Source organism: Mesoplodon mirus (genome assembly GCF_964341445.2).
Source record: "Mesoplodon mirus genome assembly, chromosome: 19".
NCBI lineage: Eukaryota > Metazoa > Chordata > Mammalia > Artiodactyla > Ziphiidae > Mesoplodon > Mesoplodon mirus.
In genome coordinates, this window is record NC_138995.1 from 55,579,365 (window position 1) to 55,595,287 (window position 15,923).

Consider the following 15,923-nt stretch of genomic DNA (forward strand, 5'->3'; position numbering starts at 1 on the left):
TCTCGCCCCCACCAAAAGTCCTAGGTTTCCCCCAACCCCTCCTCCACTGCTATCTTGGGACCCAGTCCTCAGCCCTTCCCAGAAGGGGCCCAGGCATCTTACCCGCGATTCCCACCCATTCAGGAGGTCCTATCGCCACCCACCAAAGCCACCCCATCCGGCTTTTCTTTGGTGATCAGACGTTTGAACCCCATCTCTAAGGAACCCAGTTGCCAGCGTCCCCAGCCCCCGCCCCCTTTGGACACAGGTACCGGCAGTCCCCTCCCGGGTTCTCCAGGGCCCGCCCTCACCTGGCCCTCCCCGTCCCGCCCCCACCTCGGGCTGGGCGGGGCCGCGCCTCTCCCGGCCGCTCGCTCACCTCCTCCGGCGTCGGAGGGACCCATGGCTGCGGCGGCCCTGCGGGGACGGCAGTGGAGAGAATCCAGCGCGTTCGGTCGGGCGCTGAGGCTGCTGCAGCGCCTGGAAGAGCAATGCGGGGACCCCCGGCTCGCCTCGAGTTCCCCCTCGCTGCGGGACCTGCTGCCCCGCACTGCGCAGCTGCTGCGCGAGGTGGCGCACGCCCGGCGGGCGGGCGGCGGAGGCGGCCCCGAGGGTCCCGGTGGTGCGGAGGACTTTCTCGTGGTCTATCTCGCTAACCTGGAGGCCAAGAGCAGGCAGGTGGCGGCACTGCTGCCACCCCGGGGCCGGAAGACTGCCAACGACGAGCTCTTCCGGGAGGGCTCCAGACTCAGGTGAGCCCTTGCGCCAGGACAAAGGTGAGCTCGCGAGTGGGTCCCAGGTCGTGCTCCCAGCTCCCTCCTTCCTCGGACCCAGGGGTCCCGGTCCCAAGCCCTTCTCCCTGAAGGAACATGGAAAACTGGGCCACCCAGGTTTTTCCTTCCTTGGGCACCTGGGCACTGAGCTCCCCACTTTCCCCTCTTTCTTGGCTAAGAAGCGGGCTGCTCTCCCAGAGGATTTAGACACACATCCTGGAATGTGGAGACCCCAGGGAGCTTCCTGCACGAGGATCGCTAGACAAAGTGCGCTTTAAGCCCCCATCACTGCCCTCGCCTGGGGGACTCCCAGAGCCTGTTTAGTTCCTGAGGAAGATCTAGCTCAGGACCTGGCGCTTGTCTGCAGGTTGCTGGCTCCGGTTCTGAAATCTGGGGAAAGGGCTGCTGAGTGACAGGGTCAGAGGTTTGAGGCCTAGAGCCCAGAACAAGGTTTGGAACAGCCGCTCTCAATCCCAACAGGCCCCCACGCCCCTCCTTTAGAGCAAATATTTTGTAGTGTTTCTTTAAATCCATCCTGAAATGAAATACATAGGGCAAATAACCTACCCATTCAGAATTCTTTTTTTAAAAACCCACTATAATGCTCAAAATGTATTATAAGGAAGAGATAAAAGGAATGTTCTTCATAATAAAATTATCTATATTTCAAATGAAAATGCCAAGGCATAGTTACAATTATTCTGGAAGGTAGAATTGACTAGTCAGACACTTGCACTTGGAGGGAAGACTCACTCTGTTGCTGAATCACAGAGACTTCCCTGGATACATAGGATAGTGAATTTCTGTAAAATTCAGAATCAATTTTCAAAGTGCAAAAAATGCTTATGTAGGGAATACCCTGACGGTCCAGTGGTTAGGACTCCATGCTTTCACTGCCAAGAGGCCAGGTTCAGTCCCTAGTCCAAGAACTAAGATCCCACAAGCTGCGGGGCGTGGCCATAAAAAATGCTAATGTGAAACTGAACTGGGTTCTAAGCTCAGATCATTATAAACGGATTTTCCACCTTCACAAATGTCTGATGGGACATTAGAAAATTGATTGGGGTGTGGGTAAATCTAACTGGAGGGTATTGTCCCCACAATCCAGCCTCAAGTAAATTTCTAGAAGCTCCTTAGAATGGTGGTATAACTCCACTGAGAACCACTGTTCTAGATGCAGTAGGTTCTAGAAACTAGGAAGCTTAGGGGCTCAGTGAGTATCTCAGTGGATTTTCTAGAGTTGGGGGTCCTAGCAACTCTTTGACGGAGATTCTAGACCAGGACTTCCCACTAAAATCTAATACAAGCCACATACGTGGTTTTTCATTTTCTAGTAGACATATTACAAAAAGTTTTTTTAGACAGGTGAAATAAATTTTAGTAACATTTTCTTTAACTCACTATATCCAATATATCTCAACTTATGATCAATATAAGGTGTTGATTAATGAGATCGTTCACATTCTTTTTTTTTTTATCTTTTGCGCTAAGTTTCTGAAATGTAGTGTGTATTTCACATTTAGAGTACATCTCAACTTGGACCAGTCACATGTGAATAGTGACTATATTACAGACTCTGGGAAGGGAGGGTGCTTAGAAACTGTCAAGGGTGGCCCTGTAAAAGGCATCAGGGGGACTTCCCTGGTGGTACAGTGGTTAAGAAAACACCTTTCAATGCAGGGGACACGGGTTCAATCCCTGGTCAGGGAACTAGGATCCCACATGCCGTGTTGCAACTAAGCCCGCGTGCTCTGGAGCTCGCGCGCCAGAGCTGGAGAGAAGCCTGCGCGCTGCAATGAAGATCCCGCGTGCCGCAACTAAGACCCGAGGCAGCCAAAAAAAAAAAAAAGGCATCAGGAATCCTACAGACCTGGAGGCTATTAATATAAAATAATAAGAACAGTAATAGCAATTAACATGCCCTGAGTGCCGACTCTATACCAGGTGGCGCTTGGCATTTTAGGTGCTCGTGAGATGGGTAAGAATCCTCATCACTCCCCCTGTGAAGCAGAGACTGTACTTACCCTGTATTTATGCCCATTTCACAGTTGAGGAAACTGAGGCTTAGCAGGGGTGGGGTGGGGAAGGAACTTGCCAAAAATCACACAACTAAGTGTCAGACCTACCCTCTACTGCTCGCCACGTCCTGAACGGCCCCTCAGGGAGGCAGCCAGCGGGAGGAAGCACAGGGGTCCACCACCCAGTGCTGCTAAAAACAACAGGGAGTCTCCGAACTCAGACCGCCCTAAATGGCCGCAGCCCTAGTGGTCCCCACGTGGAGCTAGGCAAGCCTTCAGGCAGAGGCTGGGATTTATTGGCCGGAGGATGCCTTGGATATCAGGCAGTACCTCCCTTTCCTTCACAGACGGGGACACTGAGGTTCTCGGTGGGGAGGCATCAGCAGTACAGCAGGCAGTCTTGGAATCTACTTTTATCCTGACACCTTAGACCGATTCTGGGGGCCTCACCCCTGTGGGTGTTCTGGCCAGAGGGTGGAGGTGTCAGTGGGGGCCCCAAGGTCAAGTCCAGGTCCTCAGAGCCCAACCTCACAGGCGACAGCTGGCCAAACTGACCATCATCTTCAGCTACATGTGCGCGGAGCTGGGCGCACTCTTCCCTGGGGGCAAATACTGTGGACACACGTACCAGATAACCAAGGTCCTGGCCCACACTTTCTGGAGAGATCACTGCGGAGCCCGGTGAGTGAGCACCCACCCCTGGGACCCTATCCTGCCCCTGCCCATGGACCCAGGATCCAGGCCCCCGGCTCCTCCCCACTCAGACCCAGGATCCAGGCCCCTGGCCCCTCCTCCCTCAGACCCAGGATCCAGGCCCCTTGTTGCCTCCTTCCCAGAAGTGCTCCCATTCTAGCCTCCCAGAGGCTTCACCTACAATCCCCTCCCCGCCACGCCCTTGCACCTAGGTGTGTGCTGCCCTGGGCTGAGTTTGAGCTGCTTTTGTGCATCTGCCACCCCGTGGAGCCTGGCTCCACGACCCTGGCCTTGCGCTCCACTATCGACCTCACCTGCAGCGGCCATGTGTCCATGTTCGAGTTTGACATCTTCACCAGGCTCTTCCAGGTCAGGCAAGGCCAATGCCTGAAGTCCAGACTCTTGGGTCCTGGGGGAGGAGGGGCTGGGGGCCTGGGCTTATGGGTCTGAGGGAGGAGGGGGATGGGGGCCAGATTCCTGGGTTCTGGAGAAGGAAGGGTCTGGAATCTTCTGTGTCAAAGATATTCCTGAGGGAATATCTTTGGGAGTGAGGGAGGTGTCTGGGTTCTTGGACTCTGGGAGGCACTAGGGGTGTGTGCTGCTTCCTCAGCAGCCCCTCCCTGACCCAAGCACTGCCCCACCTTAGCCATGGCCAACACTCCTCAAGAACTGGCAGCTCCTGGCCGTCAACCACCCAGGCTACATGGCCTTCCTCACCTACGATGAGGTCCGAGCACGTCTGCAGACCTACAGAGACAAGCCAGGCAGGTAAAAGGGCCAGGACTCAAGAGGAGAAGGCTGCCGAGGGTGCAGGGGTCTGGGTCCTAGGCTGGGGTGTCTGGATGGCCTAGACATCCTGCAGAAAGTAAGAACCAAAGGGGCGCAGTACATGGGACCCCAGGGAGTCGAGAACTCAGAGGTAGGATGCTGAGTGCCCCCTAAAACCTAGGTTCTCCCGGGACCACCTAGACCTGCCCCTGATCCAGCAGCTAAAGGGACAATACCTGGTCTGGCAAGGGGGCCTGAAGACCCTGCCCCAGGATAAGATTTGTTTCTGATAGGTTAGAGCCCATGCAGTACCATCTGTTACATATTTTAAATATGACTTCCCACCTTCTGGGAAACCAGACACCTGAGTCCGTAAAGTATTTCAGGCCAGGAGTTCTGAGCTGTAGGATCCCTCTAGAGGGCTAAAAAGTGAGGGACTGAGCTCCCTGGAAGTTAAGGGAATAGGAGGTCAGATTCCTAAGTCTTTGCAGGGCTGAGGTGCCGGAGCCTCAAGATGGTATGTATTAGCACTCTTCCAGTTGTACTTCAAACTGGTGTAAAGGGAAAGAAAAAGAAATGAATTAAGGCCCATAATTGAAAAGACCAGGTTTGGGTTTCAGGCACAGCTGGATCCAGGTGCTCAAGTGCTATTGTCAGAAATCAGTTCCTGCTCTTCCCCTGCTTTCCTCTTTGTTAGCCTCATTCTCAACCACAGTCTTTCCTCATGGTGACAAATGGTTTCTAGAAGCCCCAGCTTTACACCCTACCAGCTTATCAACCCCTATAGAAATGGAGTGCCTTACTCCTAATACTTCCAGCAAAAGTCCCAAGGCTGACTCCCATCACTCTGGTCGGGGTCCTGAAATGGACTGGTTGGCCAAGCCAGAATCAGCTTTGTCTAAACCCCAGTGAAGGTGGAGGAGGAGCCAAGCAGGTGAACACAGCAGACATTCCCTATAGTGGCAGACAGGGATCTAGTGCCTCATTGCCTAGAAGTTTATAAGGGAGCAAGGACTTAGAGACCTGGATCCCCAACAGGGTGAAGGGGGCTGGCAAGTTCCAGAAAGGACAGCAGTGACCACTCCCTCACCCCATCCCTTCCTACCTCTTCCTCCAGCTACATCTTCCGGCCCAGCTGCACTCGCCCGGGGCAGTGGGCCATCGGATTCGTGAGCTCAGATGGCAACATCCTGCAGACCATCCCTCTCAACAAACCTCTGTTCCAGGCACTCCTGGAAGGACAAAAGGAAGGCTTGTGAGTCACCATGCTAGCAGGCAGAGGGTGTCAACAGAATGCGCTTCGAAAGGTCATGCATAGAGAGCACTGCCCAAGATCACCACGCCTGAGGGCACGGGGTTCACAGAGTAGACAACATAAATTTGCAGTACTACATTGTGCCAGCAGGTGGCAGATAAGGGTCCAGAGGAAAGGGCACCTTTTCTAGTTCCCACAAAGCTGCCCTGTTGGGCTAGTAGCAGCTCTTGGAGGAGTGTGTGGGACTTGGGCACAGCCCCAGTGGTCCCCTTCCTTGGACTTGCACTCAAGGGCTTTTGCTTCTAGATATCCATATCCTATTCTAGAATTTAGACTGTTAGAGCAGAAGGAGAACTGGGCAAAAAGCTAGACTGGGGTTTTCCATCTGTAATCTTGGCTGCCCCAGGGCCCCTCTTTTGGAATCTGCCTTGGGTAGGACGGGAGGGGAAAAATTGGTAGGTGAGGTTCCCAAGTCTCACCCTGGACATTTAACCAGAGCCTCCTTAGCTAGCAGTCATATCTATATGATACACTATGAGATAGATGGTGGATAGATACATGGATGATGATAGATAGATAAATAGGTAGGTAGATAGATAGAGAGAGAGAATGGATGGATACATAGATTAGATAGGTAGGTAGTTAGGTAGATGGATGGATGGACGGACAGACAGATAGATACACGGTTGATTCTCGTTATTTCTCATTATTTGTGGTAGTCCTGTTCTACAAAATCGCAGCCAACACTGAATTAGTGAATCCTGAGCCATTGCTCCTAGGGGAAATACAGCTGTAGGTTCCTGCAAGATTCTGGTCACATGTTTGTCAACCAGTCACTACAGAATAACCTTTATGTGTATTTCTGTTTAAAGACACCTAACTTAATACATTGATATATCATCGATACATTCACATTGAACTCATGGCCCGCAGCACAGTAACTCACACCTGAACAAAGCTCATCTCCCACACGTATTTTCTCCATAATGTACATCACGGCCTTCCTGTGCTTAGGACATGAGACAGCACTTCAGCGCTCTATTTGGGGGGCATTAAGCCAGCCAAGTCACCGAGAAAAAGCATTAAAATGCGGAAAATGGGGCATCAAACAGACTGTAAAAAGGACACATTTACAGTATGAGAACTGAAAGGAAAAGGCCAAACGCTGCCTTGTTCATCCTCAGCTGGGAGCGGGCCTGGTCATGAATGATTGTGAAAGTGCCACAGGGAGTATTGATTTTGAGGTTCCAAATACATTTTAGCAAGTAGGCAAGCCTGCAAATTACAGTCTGTGAGTAATGAAAATCTATTGTGTGTGTGTGTGTGTGTGTGTGTGTACGTGTGTACGTGTATACGTGTATATATATGTATACACATACCCAGACATACACTATCATATCTCTATCTGATAACTGAGGACACTGTGGCACAGAGAGACAGAGACACCTGTCCAGGTCACACATTAGCTCCTGAGCTAATGAACTGGGGTTTGAAGCCAGGCAGCCAGGCTCAGAATTCGGGCCTGGCGAATAAAGTACTAAGTTCCAGGTCAGGTTTCAGTGGAGGATTCCCAGAGTTAAAATAAGTGTGAATACCATCCATCTGGTTTAACCCCCCCTACCCTATGTGTCCACACACACACACACACACACACACACACACACACAATTTTAGAGACGGGAAAATCAAGAGAGAGGGGGCAGGGGACCCCAAGCTCTTTCTACCACAAAGCAAGACAGTTTTCTGGGTCTAACATTGATCCTAGCAGTTCCCCTCTCACTGGGTACTTATGTGTGGGGGCAAGTCCTGCTTGTTTTCTGAGCACTGTCTTACTTAATCCTCACCACCCATCCTTGCCTTAGGCACAATTAAGTCCATTTCACAGAAGAGAAAACTGAGGCCAGAGAGGTAGAGTTGCCCAGCTCAGGTCACACAGTGTGTTTGTGGGAAGCCGCACCAGGGCCCAGGCTGGGGTGCCTGCACTGCTCTACCTGGCTGGCCAGGCAGAGCCACTGGCCTTGGGGAACCTGTGGCCCCGAGTTGATCTGGGGGTGCAGTTATGACCTGGATGGGAGACCCAGGGTGTGCAGAGCCTTCTTGTGGGCTGACCTGGAGCCAGGCTCTCAGACCTGGCCCACAACCCTGGTTCTGCATCCCTCCAGGCCTCACCCTGTGGCCTCGGGCATAGCCTGTCCCACGCTGAGCCCCGGTCACCCTCTGTGAAGTGAGAATAGTGTAGACGGACTAGGGGGGTCCTTCCAGCCCTGTGGGCCGAAGACTCTAGGATCTGGTCACTCCTGTAATCTGTGACTAAGATGCTAGTACACTGGGACCTGAAGACTCTAGGACGGGTAAAGTTCTGGGAGGTCTGGGCCTGAGATTTCATGTTTCCTGGTTTTCATGCATCTGGAGTTTCCGGAGCTAGAGTCACTTAGTCTGTCCTTCTATGGGGGTCTGAGGGGACACAGCCCTTCCTGAGGGGACACAGCCCTTCCTGAGGAGTCTGAGGGGACACAGCCCTACCCTGGGGGCCTGAGAGGACACAGCTTGCCCTAGAAAATCCCAATTTCAGGAGAAGGGAAGGAAAATATCCCCAGGCCAGCTATGTATTTGGGGCAGATGCTCCAGGGCGGGGTGAGGGGTGCTGGAGGGCCCCTCGGTACCCCCTCTTCCCTTCCCCCAGCTACCTCTACCCAGATGGGAAGAACCACAACCCGGACCTGACCGAACTCTGCCAGATGGAACCCTATCAGCGCATCCACGTGTCGGAGGTGAGGCCCAAGCCCGGCCTCCCTCCCCGGCTCACCGCCCACCGCCCCCATCCACTGCACCATGGCTCAGGGGTCCCCTCCCGTGAGTCAGGCCCTGGACTCGCAGAGGGCTTGGGGTTTTGTGCTGGCTTGGAGGCCGCGTGAACTGGGGTAAATTACAGCCTCTCTGAGCCTGTCTGTTCCTCCCCTGGAAAACACAGCTCCCCCTGCCTCTTACCCAGGGCTTTTCATGGGAATAAAACCAGGAAATGATACCGCTGAGATCATCAGAGCAGCTAATGCACTTTGCGCACTCACTGGAGGCAGCCCCTGTGTCAGCTTTTAGTCTTCCAGCCATCCCATGGGTGAGAGACCTGACAAACAAAATTTTGAGTATACGTATATCCCGTGCAATATTCGGGACACACTTAGACCTCAAGATGTATTCATTGTTTATCTGAAAATCAAGTTTAACAGGGCATCCTGTATGTTTATTGGCTGAATCTGGCAACCCTGAGTGTAGACCACCCCCAGAGAACAAGTCCCATAACAAAAGCACACGTAGGAGGCATTGGGACACACGGCCTTGAACTTAGGGGAGGCTTCAGGGCTGGTGCAGAGGTTTGGCACTTATTTCCTGTTGCCCGACTTGCATCTCCATGTCTGATATCACCACTCCTTCTCGTCATCCCCATCTCGCTTGCCAGGAGCAGCTGCAGCTGTACTGGGCCATGGACTCCACATTTGAGCTCTGCAAGATCTGTGCTGAGAGCAACAAGGATGTGAAGGTGAAGCCGTGCGGGCACCTGCTCTGTAGCCGCTGCCTGGCTACCTGGCAGGTGGGTCCGACCCTGCCCTGCCTTCCCGCCCGGTCCCCCCACCTCCCTATAGTAAAAGCCCCTAGAGGATCGCCCACATGCCTTGTCGATCACATGGGGAAACTGAGGCCCAGAGAGAGGAGAAGCTTGCTCCATTTATGCCTCTGTCTCTCTCACTCTGCATCTGTCACCTCTGCTTCTCCTTCTCCAGTTACATTATTAGTGGAAGATGCTACATTGGCCCTGGTGTGGGAGGGGCGTGTCTGTGGGACTGGCCACAATAAATATGGCCAGGCATTCCTAGCCCATAGCATTCCCTCTCTGGGTGATGTGGGGCCAGTGGCTTTACCTCTCTGAGCTTAGCTGCCTTCTCAGGGGAATGGGGCTGATGGTAGTGACCTTCCAAGGGAGGATCCAGGCCTCTGGGTAAGGGGAACCCCTGTGGAGTATGGGTGCCTGATACTAAGTTTTCCATTGTGATGGAAGTGTTAGACCTTAAGCTTTTGATTGCGGAGCTTATCATAACAAAGACGTCCATCTCCCGGACACAGCGACTAACAAAACAACTAGGTAAGGAACTAGCCACCCCGACCCTTGAAATTTCCCTTTAGAAAGCCCTAAGTAACTGAGCGTTGGAGTGGTCCTGCTTCTCTCTTCCCTTCCTGTACCCTGATTCTTGCTCTTCTGTTTTAAATTTGCCAACAAATAATGAACCCCAGAAACCCTAGGCACCCCATTTGGCCCCTAATCAAAGCAGAGCTCCAGGTCCGCCTCCCTCCCTGCCTCTCTCCCTTCCCTCTACCTGCGACCTCCCGTACCCTCCAGGACCTGTGAGTAATAAATCTTGTTCTTCAAAGTCCCCTGATGGTTGATGCTGAGATGCACCCTGCAGTCATAATAAGAACCAAAGGGCGGGCTTCCCTGGTGGCACAGTGGTTGAGAGTCCGCCTGCCGATGCAGGGGACGCGGCTTCGTGCCCCGGTCCGGGAAGATCCCACGTGCTGCGGAGCGGCTGGGCCCGTGAGCCATGGCCGCTGAGCCGGGAGAGGCCCGCGTACCGCAAAAAAAAAAAAAAAAAAAAAAAAAGAACCAAAGGGCTGGCCCAGCCATAACATTGGCCCCAGTGGTGATGGCAGGGGGGTGTCTGTGGGGCTCCCCACAGTGAATACATATGGCCCAGCTGAGTGTCTCAGGCATTCCTAGCCCGTAGCATCACTACTGTGAGGCTGAGACCTACACAGCACCCTGGCTCTCTCGGCTCTGGTCCAGCCCCTCCTTTCTGCCCTGCATCTCTCTCTCTGTCTTTCTCCCTTCACAGTTCCTCCTCTCTCCATTTCCCTCCCTCTGTCTGTCCTCCCCACATCACTGTGTTTAGTCCCAGGGGACCTGGTGGGGAACAGGGAGACCCTGATCCTTTCCCTCCTCACTCCCCCAGCGCTCAGACAGCCAGACCTGCCCCTTCTGCCGCTGCAAGATCCAGGGCCAAGAGGCTGTGAGTATCCATGCGTTCCAAGCCAGCGCCACTGCTGAGGACTCAGAGGACAGCGGTGACAAGGAAGAGGAGCTGCAGCAGGTAAGTAGGGTCAGGCAGGAGCTGGAGCTGGAATCCCTAGGGTCTGAGGGAGGAGGGGGCTGGTGACAGGATTCGGGGGTCCCAGGGGCACAGACTTTTGCATCCCTTAGGGGCTGGGGCTATGGCTTTCTCTAGTATAACCAACCCTCTTGAGGGTAGAACTTTGTCTCATTCTCCATTCTACCTCCAAAGCCTAGAAAGTGCCTGAATGCTGGGCCTCCAGGCAGGGGGACATGTAGGTGAGAAGAAAATGGTAGCTCGTAACTCCCTCCCCACCCTCTGTCTCCCTTAGGTGACCCCCTCAACTCCTCCCCTGCCCCCTCGGCTGGATCTGCCCCCTGAGAGTCTGAGAAGCAAATGCCAGCTGAAGGTGGTGAGTCAGGCACTGGTCTGAGGTGGGCAACTTGGGTCCCATTCATCCCTGGGGTCCCCAGTCTGACCAGGTCCTCAGGGGTACAGACCAGGCACTTGTTCTTTGCACCCATTTACGAGGTGCCATCTGGCATCCACACCTCTATGGCTTCTTCTCTTCTCTCCCTTACTCATCCCCCCCGTTGGCTTTCTGGCTCTCCTTCCAGCATCCCAGGTGTGCCCTACCCCAGGGTCTTTGCACGAGCTGTTCTCTCTGCCTATATCTCTTTTCTGCAGGCTTACTTTCTCATCTCATCCTCTCAGGGAGGCCTTCACTGACCACCCTATTGAAAACAGTGCCCCTGTCCCTCCAAGCCCCTGCCCAGCTGCATTCTCTCAGTCCTTTGCACTGGCTGGCAGAGTGTATAGTCTATTGTTTTCTGTCACCGTTAGCAGGTTGTCACCTTCCTGAAGGTTAGGACTTTGCCTTATTCTCTGTTATATGAATCGTGCCTGACACATAGTAGGTGCTCAATAAATAGGTGTTGAATGAATCCATGGAGTGAGTCTTCCCAAAAAGCCTATGAAGTCAAAAATGTTCCTCTCCTCATTTTCCAGAAGAAAAAAGCTCAGAGAGGTGACTGCACCTGCCCAAACACACAGCCTGAAAGAGGAGAAACCTTAAAAACCCCCCAAAATCATCTGCTTATTTTCTAAGTGAGCCCTGGCCTTGCTTTTTCTCTCCGCCCCCCACCCCCCTGGCTTCCGAGCCCCTGGCTTCCTGGGGTGCAAGGGGTGGGGAGGTCGGGGGAGGTCTCTGTTAACATCTCAGGCTGAGTACGCACCAGATCCAATCAATACTGGGCAGTCTTCAAACAAACAGCTCAGGAAGTCTGGGAACATTATTCGACCACAGCAAACAAGAGAGCCAGCTGGGAGGGGGGGCAGGGGCGGTGACACCAGCCAGGGAAGCTAAAAACAGATCCCGACCTGCAGCCAAAAACAAATGGAAACATTCAGAGGCACTCAGCTCTGAGGACAATGAAAGGGGACAGAGGATGACAGGCATCTCTGGCCAGATGGTCACACCTACGCCGAGGCTGTGCCCCCCGCCTGGCAGGCCTTTTCCTCTTTTTCCCAAACCCTGCCTGATTCAAATTCCAGTCAACTCCTATTCCTTCCTTGTTCAAAACATGCTGCAGAAGAGAGCCTTGGGTGTGCTACTTCCCAGCAAGGTGACTGTCATAATGAGAAGAGCTAACATGCGTGTGTAACTCCTGCTATACGCCTGGTGCTGCTTTTTAACGCCGTTATTTAGTTGCCCTGACAACCTGATAAGGTAGATGCTATTATGATCCCTATTATACAGAGGGGTACACTGAGGCTCCAAGATCTGAAGGTCACCCAGCTCAAAGGTGAGAGTCAGGACTGGAACCCAGGCCCCTGGCTCCAGACTCCAGAATTCATCCTTGATTTCCTTGTCTGTGAAATGGGCATGATGCCAGTCCCTGCCATGAGGGGATTCATCCATTCATCACTGGATGAATCCCCCAGCCAGACATGCTCCCTCACAATGCTTTTCTCCAGCAGAGAAATCCCCCTCTAGGGGTTGACACCATCATTCAGAGGGACCCAGGCACCTTGCTGTGGCCACGGGGGACCTCTCCCATCCTCATTGTCTCCATGTGGAGAATAGGGACAAGCGTGGCATGGGTCCCAGGAGTTGTGGTGAAGTCAGCAAGGTTGGGCATTTGTAACCTGAATCAGATCCCCTCCCTCACCTCTTAGAAGGCCTCCAAGAATTCAAGCCAACATCCTCTCCATCAGCCCATAAGGCCTGGGGATCTGACCCCCTCCCTGCCTCTCTGACCTCCTACCACCCCTTCAACTCCTTTCCAGCAACAATGCCTCCCCTGCTGTTCTTCTAACAAGCCAGCAAGCCCACATCCTTCTTGCACGGAGGCTTCTGTTCAACCTTCCCCTCCTCCAAGAGGCCTTCCCCAGCCACCCTCATGTCTGATCACCCCCCACTCTCCCCCTCCACTACTTCAGTTCTCTGAAGGACACCTAACACTCTGGGATATTTCCTTGTTCAGGCACTGATGACTCATGTTAAGCCTCCTGCTTAGTAGACTGTTGGCTCCATGAGGACAGAGATTTTTGTCTATTTGGTTCCTGGCTGACTCTTCAGAGCCCAGAACAGTGCCGGACACACTGTAGCTGCTCAGGAAATTTGTGGGAGGAATGAATGAATGAATGGGTGGATGGATGGATGGATGGATGGATGGATGGATGGACGGATGGACAGACGGACAGATGGATGGATGGGGGGATAGAAGGGGGAATGAATGGGTGGATGGATGGGTAGATGGATGGATGGATGGACGAACAAAAGTTTTTTCAGAGGTGTTAGGGGGAAAAAACAGCATGGACTAGGGACAAGACCCTGCCATACTGCCCACCCCCCCTCCCACCCCCCATCCCCGCCATCACTGGGTTATCCCTGTCGGCCTGACAGCTGCAGCTCATCTGCAAAATTTCTTAATCTCCTCCCCTCCAGGCGCCTCTGGCGCTCCCCAGACTTCGAGCCCCTCTAACTTTGCCAAGATTTTGGACTGAGGCCTCAGCCTCATTGGAAATCACCTCCAGCCCTCAGGCCAGGGAAGGCGCCAGAGGGTAAGTGGAGAGGGCAGCTGGGGTCCAGGACTCCTGGGTCTGAGGGAGGAGGAGGTGGGGGAGGAAGGGAAACACTGGTCCTAGGAAATGGACATCCCCCCTTAAAGTCTCCCTATTGCAGAAACTCCTAAAGAGAAAGTCTCCCCTCCATCTGCCCCTGAGGGACCCACGAAGGCCTGGATGCCAGGTGAGGGCCCCGCACCGTCCAGGTTCCCTCCCTCAGCCTGGCCCTGCCTGCCCCACCCGACCTGGGTGTGACACTATCTAACCCACCGCTCTTTCCACCTCACAGGGCACCAAGATGCGCTGCGAAAGGGAGCCCCAGGGGCTGGAAGGGGTTTGGGAAGCGGAAATAAACTGCCAAGCCGGGTCTGTCCTCTGGTTTGTGGAGAAGGAGCGTAGTGGCCACCAGGGGGCAGCTTGGTGTCGGGAACGGCGGTCCCCGGCACCTGAGCCCCACCTGCCTAACCCTAGTGTCTGGGGTTCCCAGAGCTGAGAGTGGGAGACCCGGCTCCTCTGGATCCAGGAGTCTAGACTCCCAGACCCCTCCCCTCTCAGACCCAGGAGTCCCGCCCTCAGGACTTAGGAGTCCAGAGTCCCAACTTCTCAGAGAATCAGGCATTCAACTCCCTTTCCCCAGCGTGGAAAAAAAAAAATTCCTGGACCCAAACCGAGATATCCAAGGCAAAAAAACCCCACATTTCCTTGAGAGTTATCTATACACCCAGTCTTCCCACAATCCATTCTCATCCCTCTCTCTTTCCTCCATGCCTCTTGGGAAACCTCTTCCAGAGGAGCAGTGGAAGAAGTGTCTCCCAAAGGGACCCAAGCCTCCCTCTGCCTAAGTTTAAACCAACTGGCGTCCCCTGAGCCCCTGCCCTGTACCCAGTCCCAGGCCAGGCAATGCTGGGCATGTGGCAGTAATCACTGCCCTCCTGGGGCTCCCAGTCCGGTGGGGGAGACAGAACTGTCCCCAGACTGTGGTGACACAGAGTGGGCAAAGCTGGGACGAGGGCAGCCCAGGGGGCTGCAGGAGCCTGGAGCAGACAGCTGACCCAGCCTGGGAGGTCAGGGAGGGCTTCCAGGAGGAGGGAATGTCTTAAGCTGAGTCTGAAAAGATGAGAAAAAGGTATTTCAGTGTAAACAGAGCATGGACGCATGAGTCATGGATTTAGTTCCAAGCAACAGGAACCTCTTGGGCAGGAAGGGAATTGATTGAGAGGACTCGGGACCGGTCAGATTCCCAGGAGTGATTAGAGAGCCAGGATTGGAAAGTGATCAAGAACGCGATGAACAGCTGGCCTCCAACCAGAGCCCAGCCACGGTCACACCACAGAACCCGTCTGATGAGGATACACTGGTGCCCCAGTGACCACTGGACCTTGGTCATCTCTCTGCCTCTGCTGCCCCAGAAACAGGCTGTGTCTGCTAGCTGTTACGTGGAACAAATCACGCTGAAACTTATTGGTGAACAACAGTAATCATGGTTGCAATGGGCCAGGATTGGGGGAAGGGCTCAGGATTTGGGGGCGGTTCTGGCTCAGGGTGCGATCAAGTGGCGCTTGCAGCAGGGCAGCTGGGGGCTGGACAGGCATCCCTCTGCAGTCTCAGACCTCTCTCCACGTGGTCTCCACGCTTGCTAGTTTGCGCTTCCCCACAGCATGGCTGCCTCAGGGTAGTCAGACTGCTTATATGGTGGCTGAAGCCTTCACATAAAGTATTCCAGTGACGCAGGCAGAAGCTACATGGCTTTTTCTACCTAACCTTGGGAGTCATGGAGCGTCACTTCGTGCTGCATTCTAATGGTTACATGCGAGTCACAAAACTGCACAGATTTAAGAGGAAGGGACATAGACCCCCATCTCTCAGTGGAAAGAGTGTCAAGATCAGGTTGTACACGTGTGAGGGGGGCGTCCCTGGTGGCGCAGGGGTTGGGAATCTGCCTGCCAATGCATGGGACACGGGTTCAAGCCCTGGTCTGGGAAGATCCCACATGCCGCGGAGCAACTAAGCCCGTGCACCACAACGACTGAGCCTGAGCTCTAGAGCCCGCGAGCCACAGCTACTGAGCCTGCGTGCCACAACTACTGAAGCCCGTGCGCCTAGAGCCCGTGCTCCGTGACAAAGAGAAGCCACAGCAGTGAGAAGCCCGCTCCCCGCAGCTAGAGAAAAGCCCGCACGCAGCAACAAAGACCCAATGTAGCCAAAACTAAAATTAATTCATTAATTAATTTTAAAAAAAAGTGTGTGGGATGAGAGCTATTGTCAC

General features: G+C 53.8%; 1 protein-coding gene across 1 annotated transcript; it reads left to right on the plus strand.

The window, feature by feature from the left end:
• Nucleotides 1-381: 381 nt before the first annotated feature.
• CBLC (Cbl proto-oncogene C) lies at nt 382-14,141 on the plus strand (the record flags this gene model as incomplete). Its single annotated transcript, XM_082606562.1, has 12 exons — nt 382-731; nt 3,305-3,451; nt 3,676-3,832; nt 4,110-4,231; nt 5,349-5,486; nt 8,170-8,257; nt 8,944-9,075; nt 10,490-10,627; nt 10,920-11,000; nt 13,539-13,654; nt 13,776-13,841; nt 13,947-14,141. 11 exons carry the CDS (start codon nt 382-384, stop codon nt 13,783-13,785), a joined length of 1,479 nt encoding a protein of 492 aa, XP_082462688.1. The 3' UTR covers nt 13,786-13,841; nt 13,947-14,141.
• Nucleotides 14,142-15,923: the final 1,782 nt, after the last annotated feature.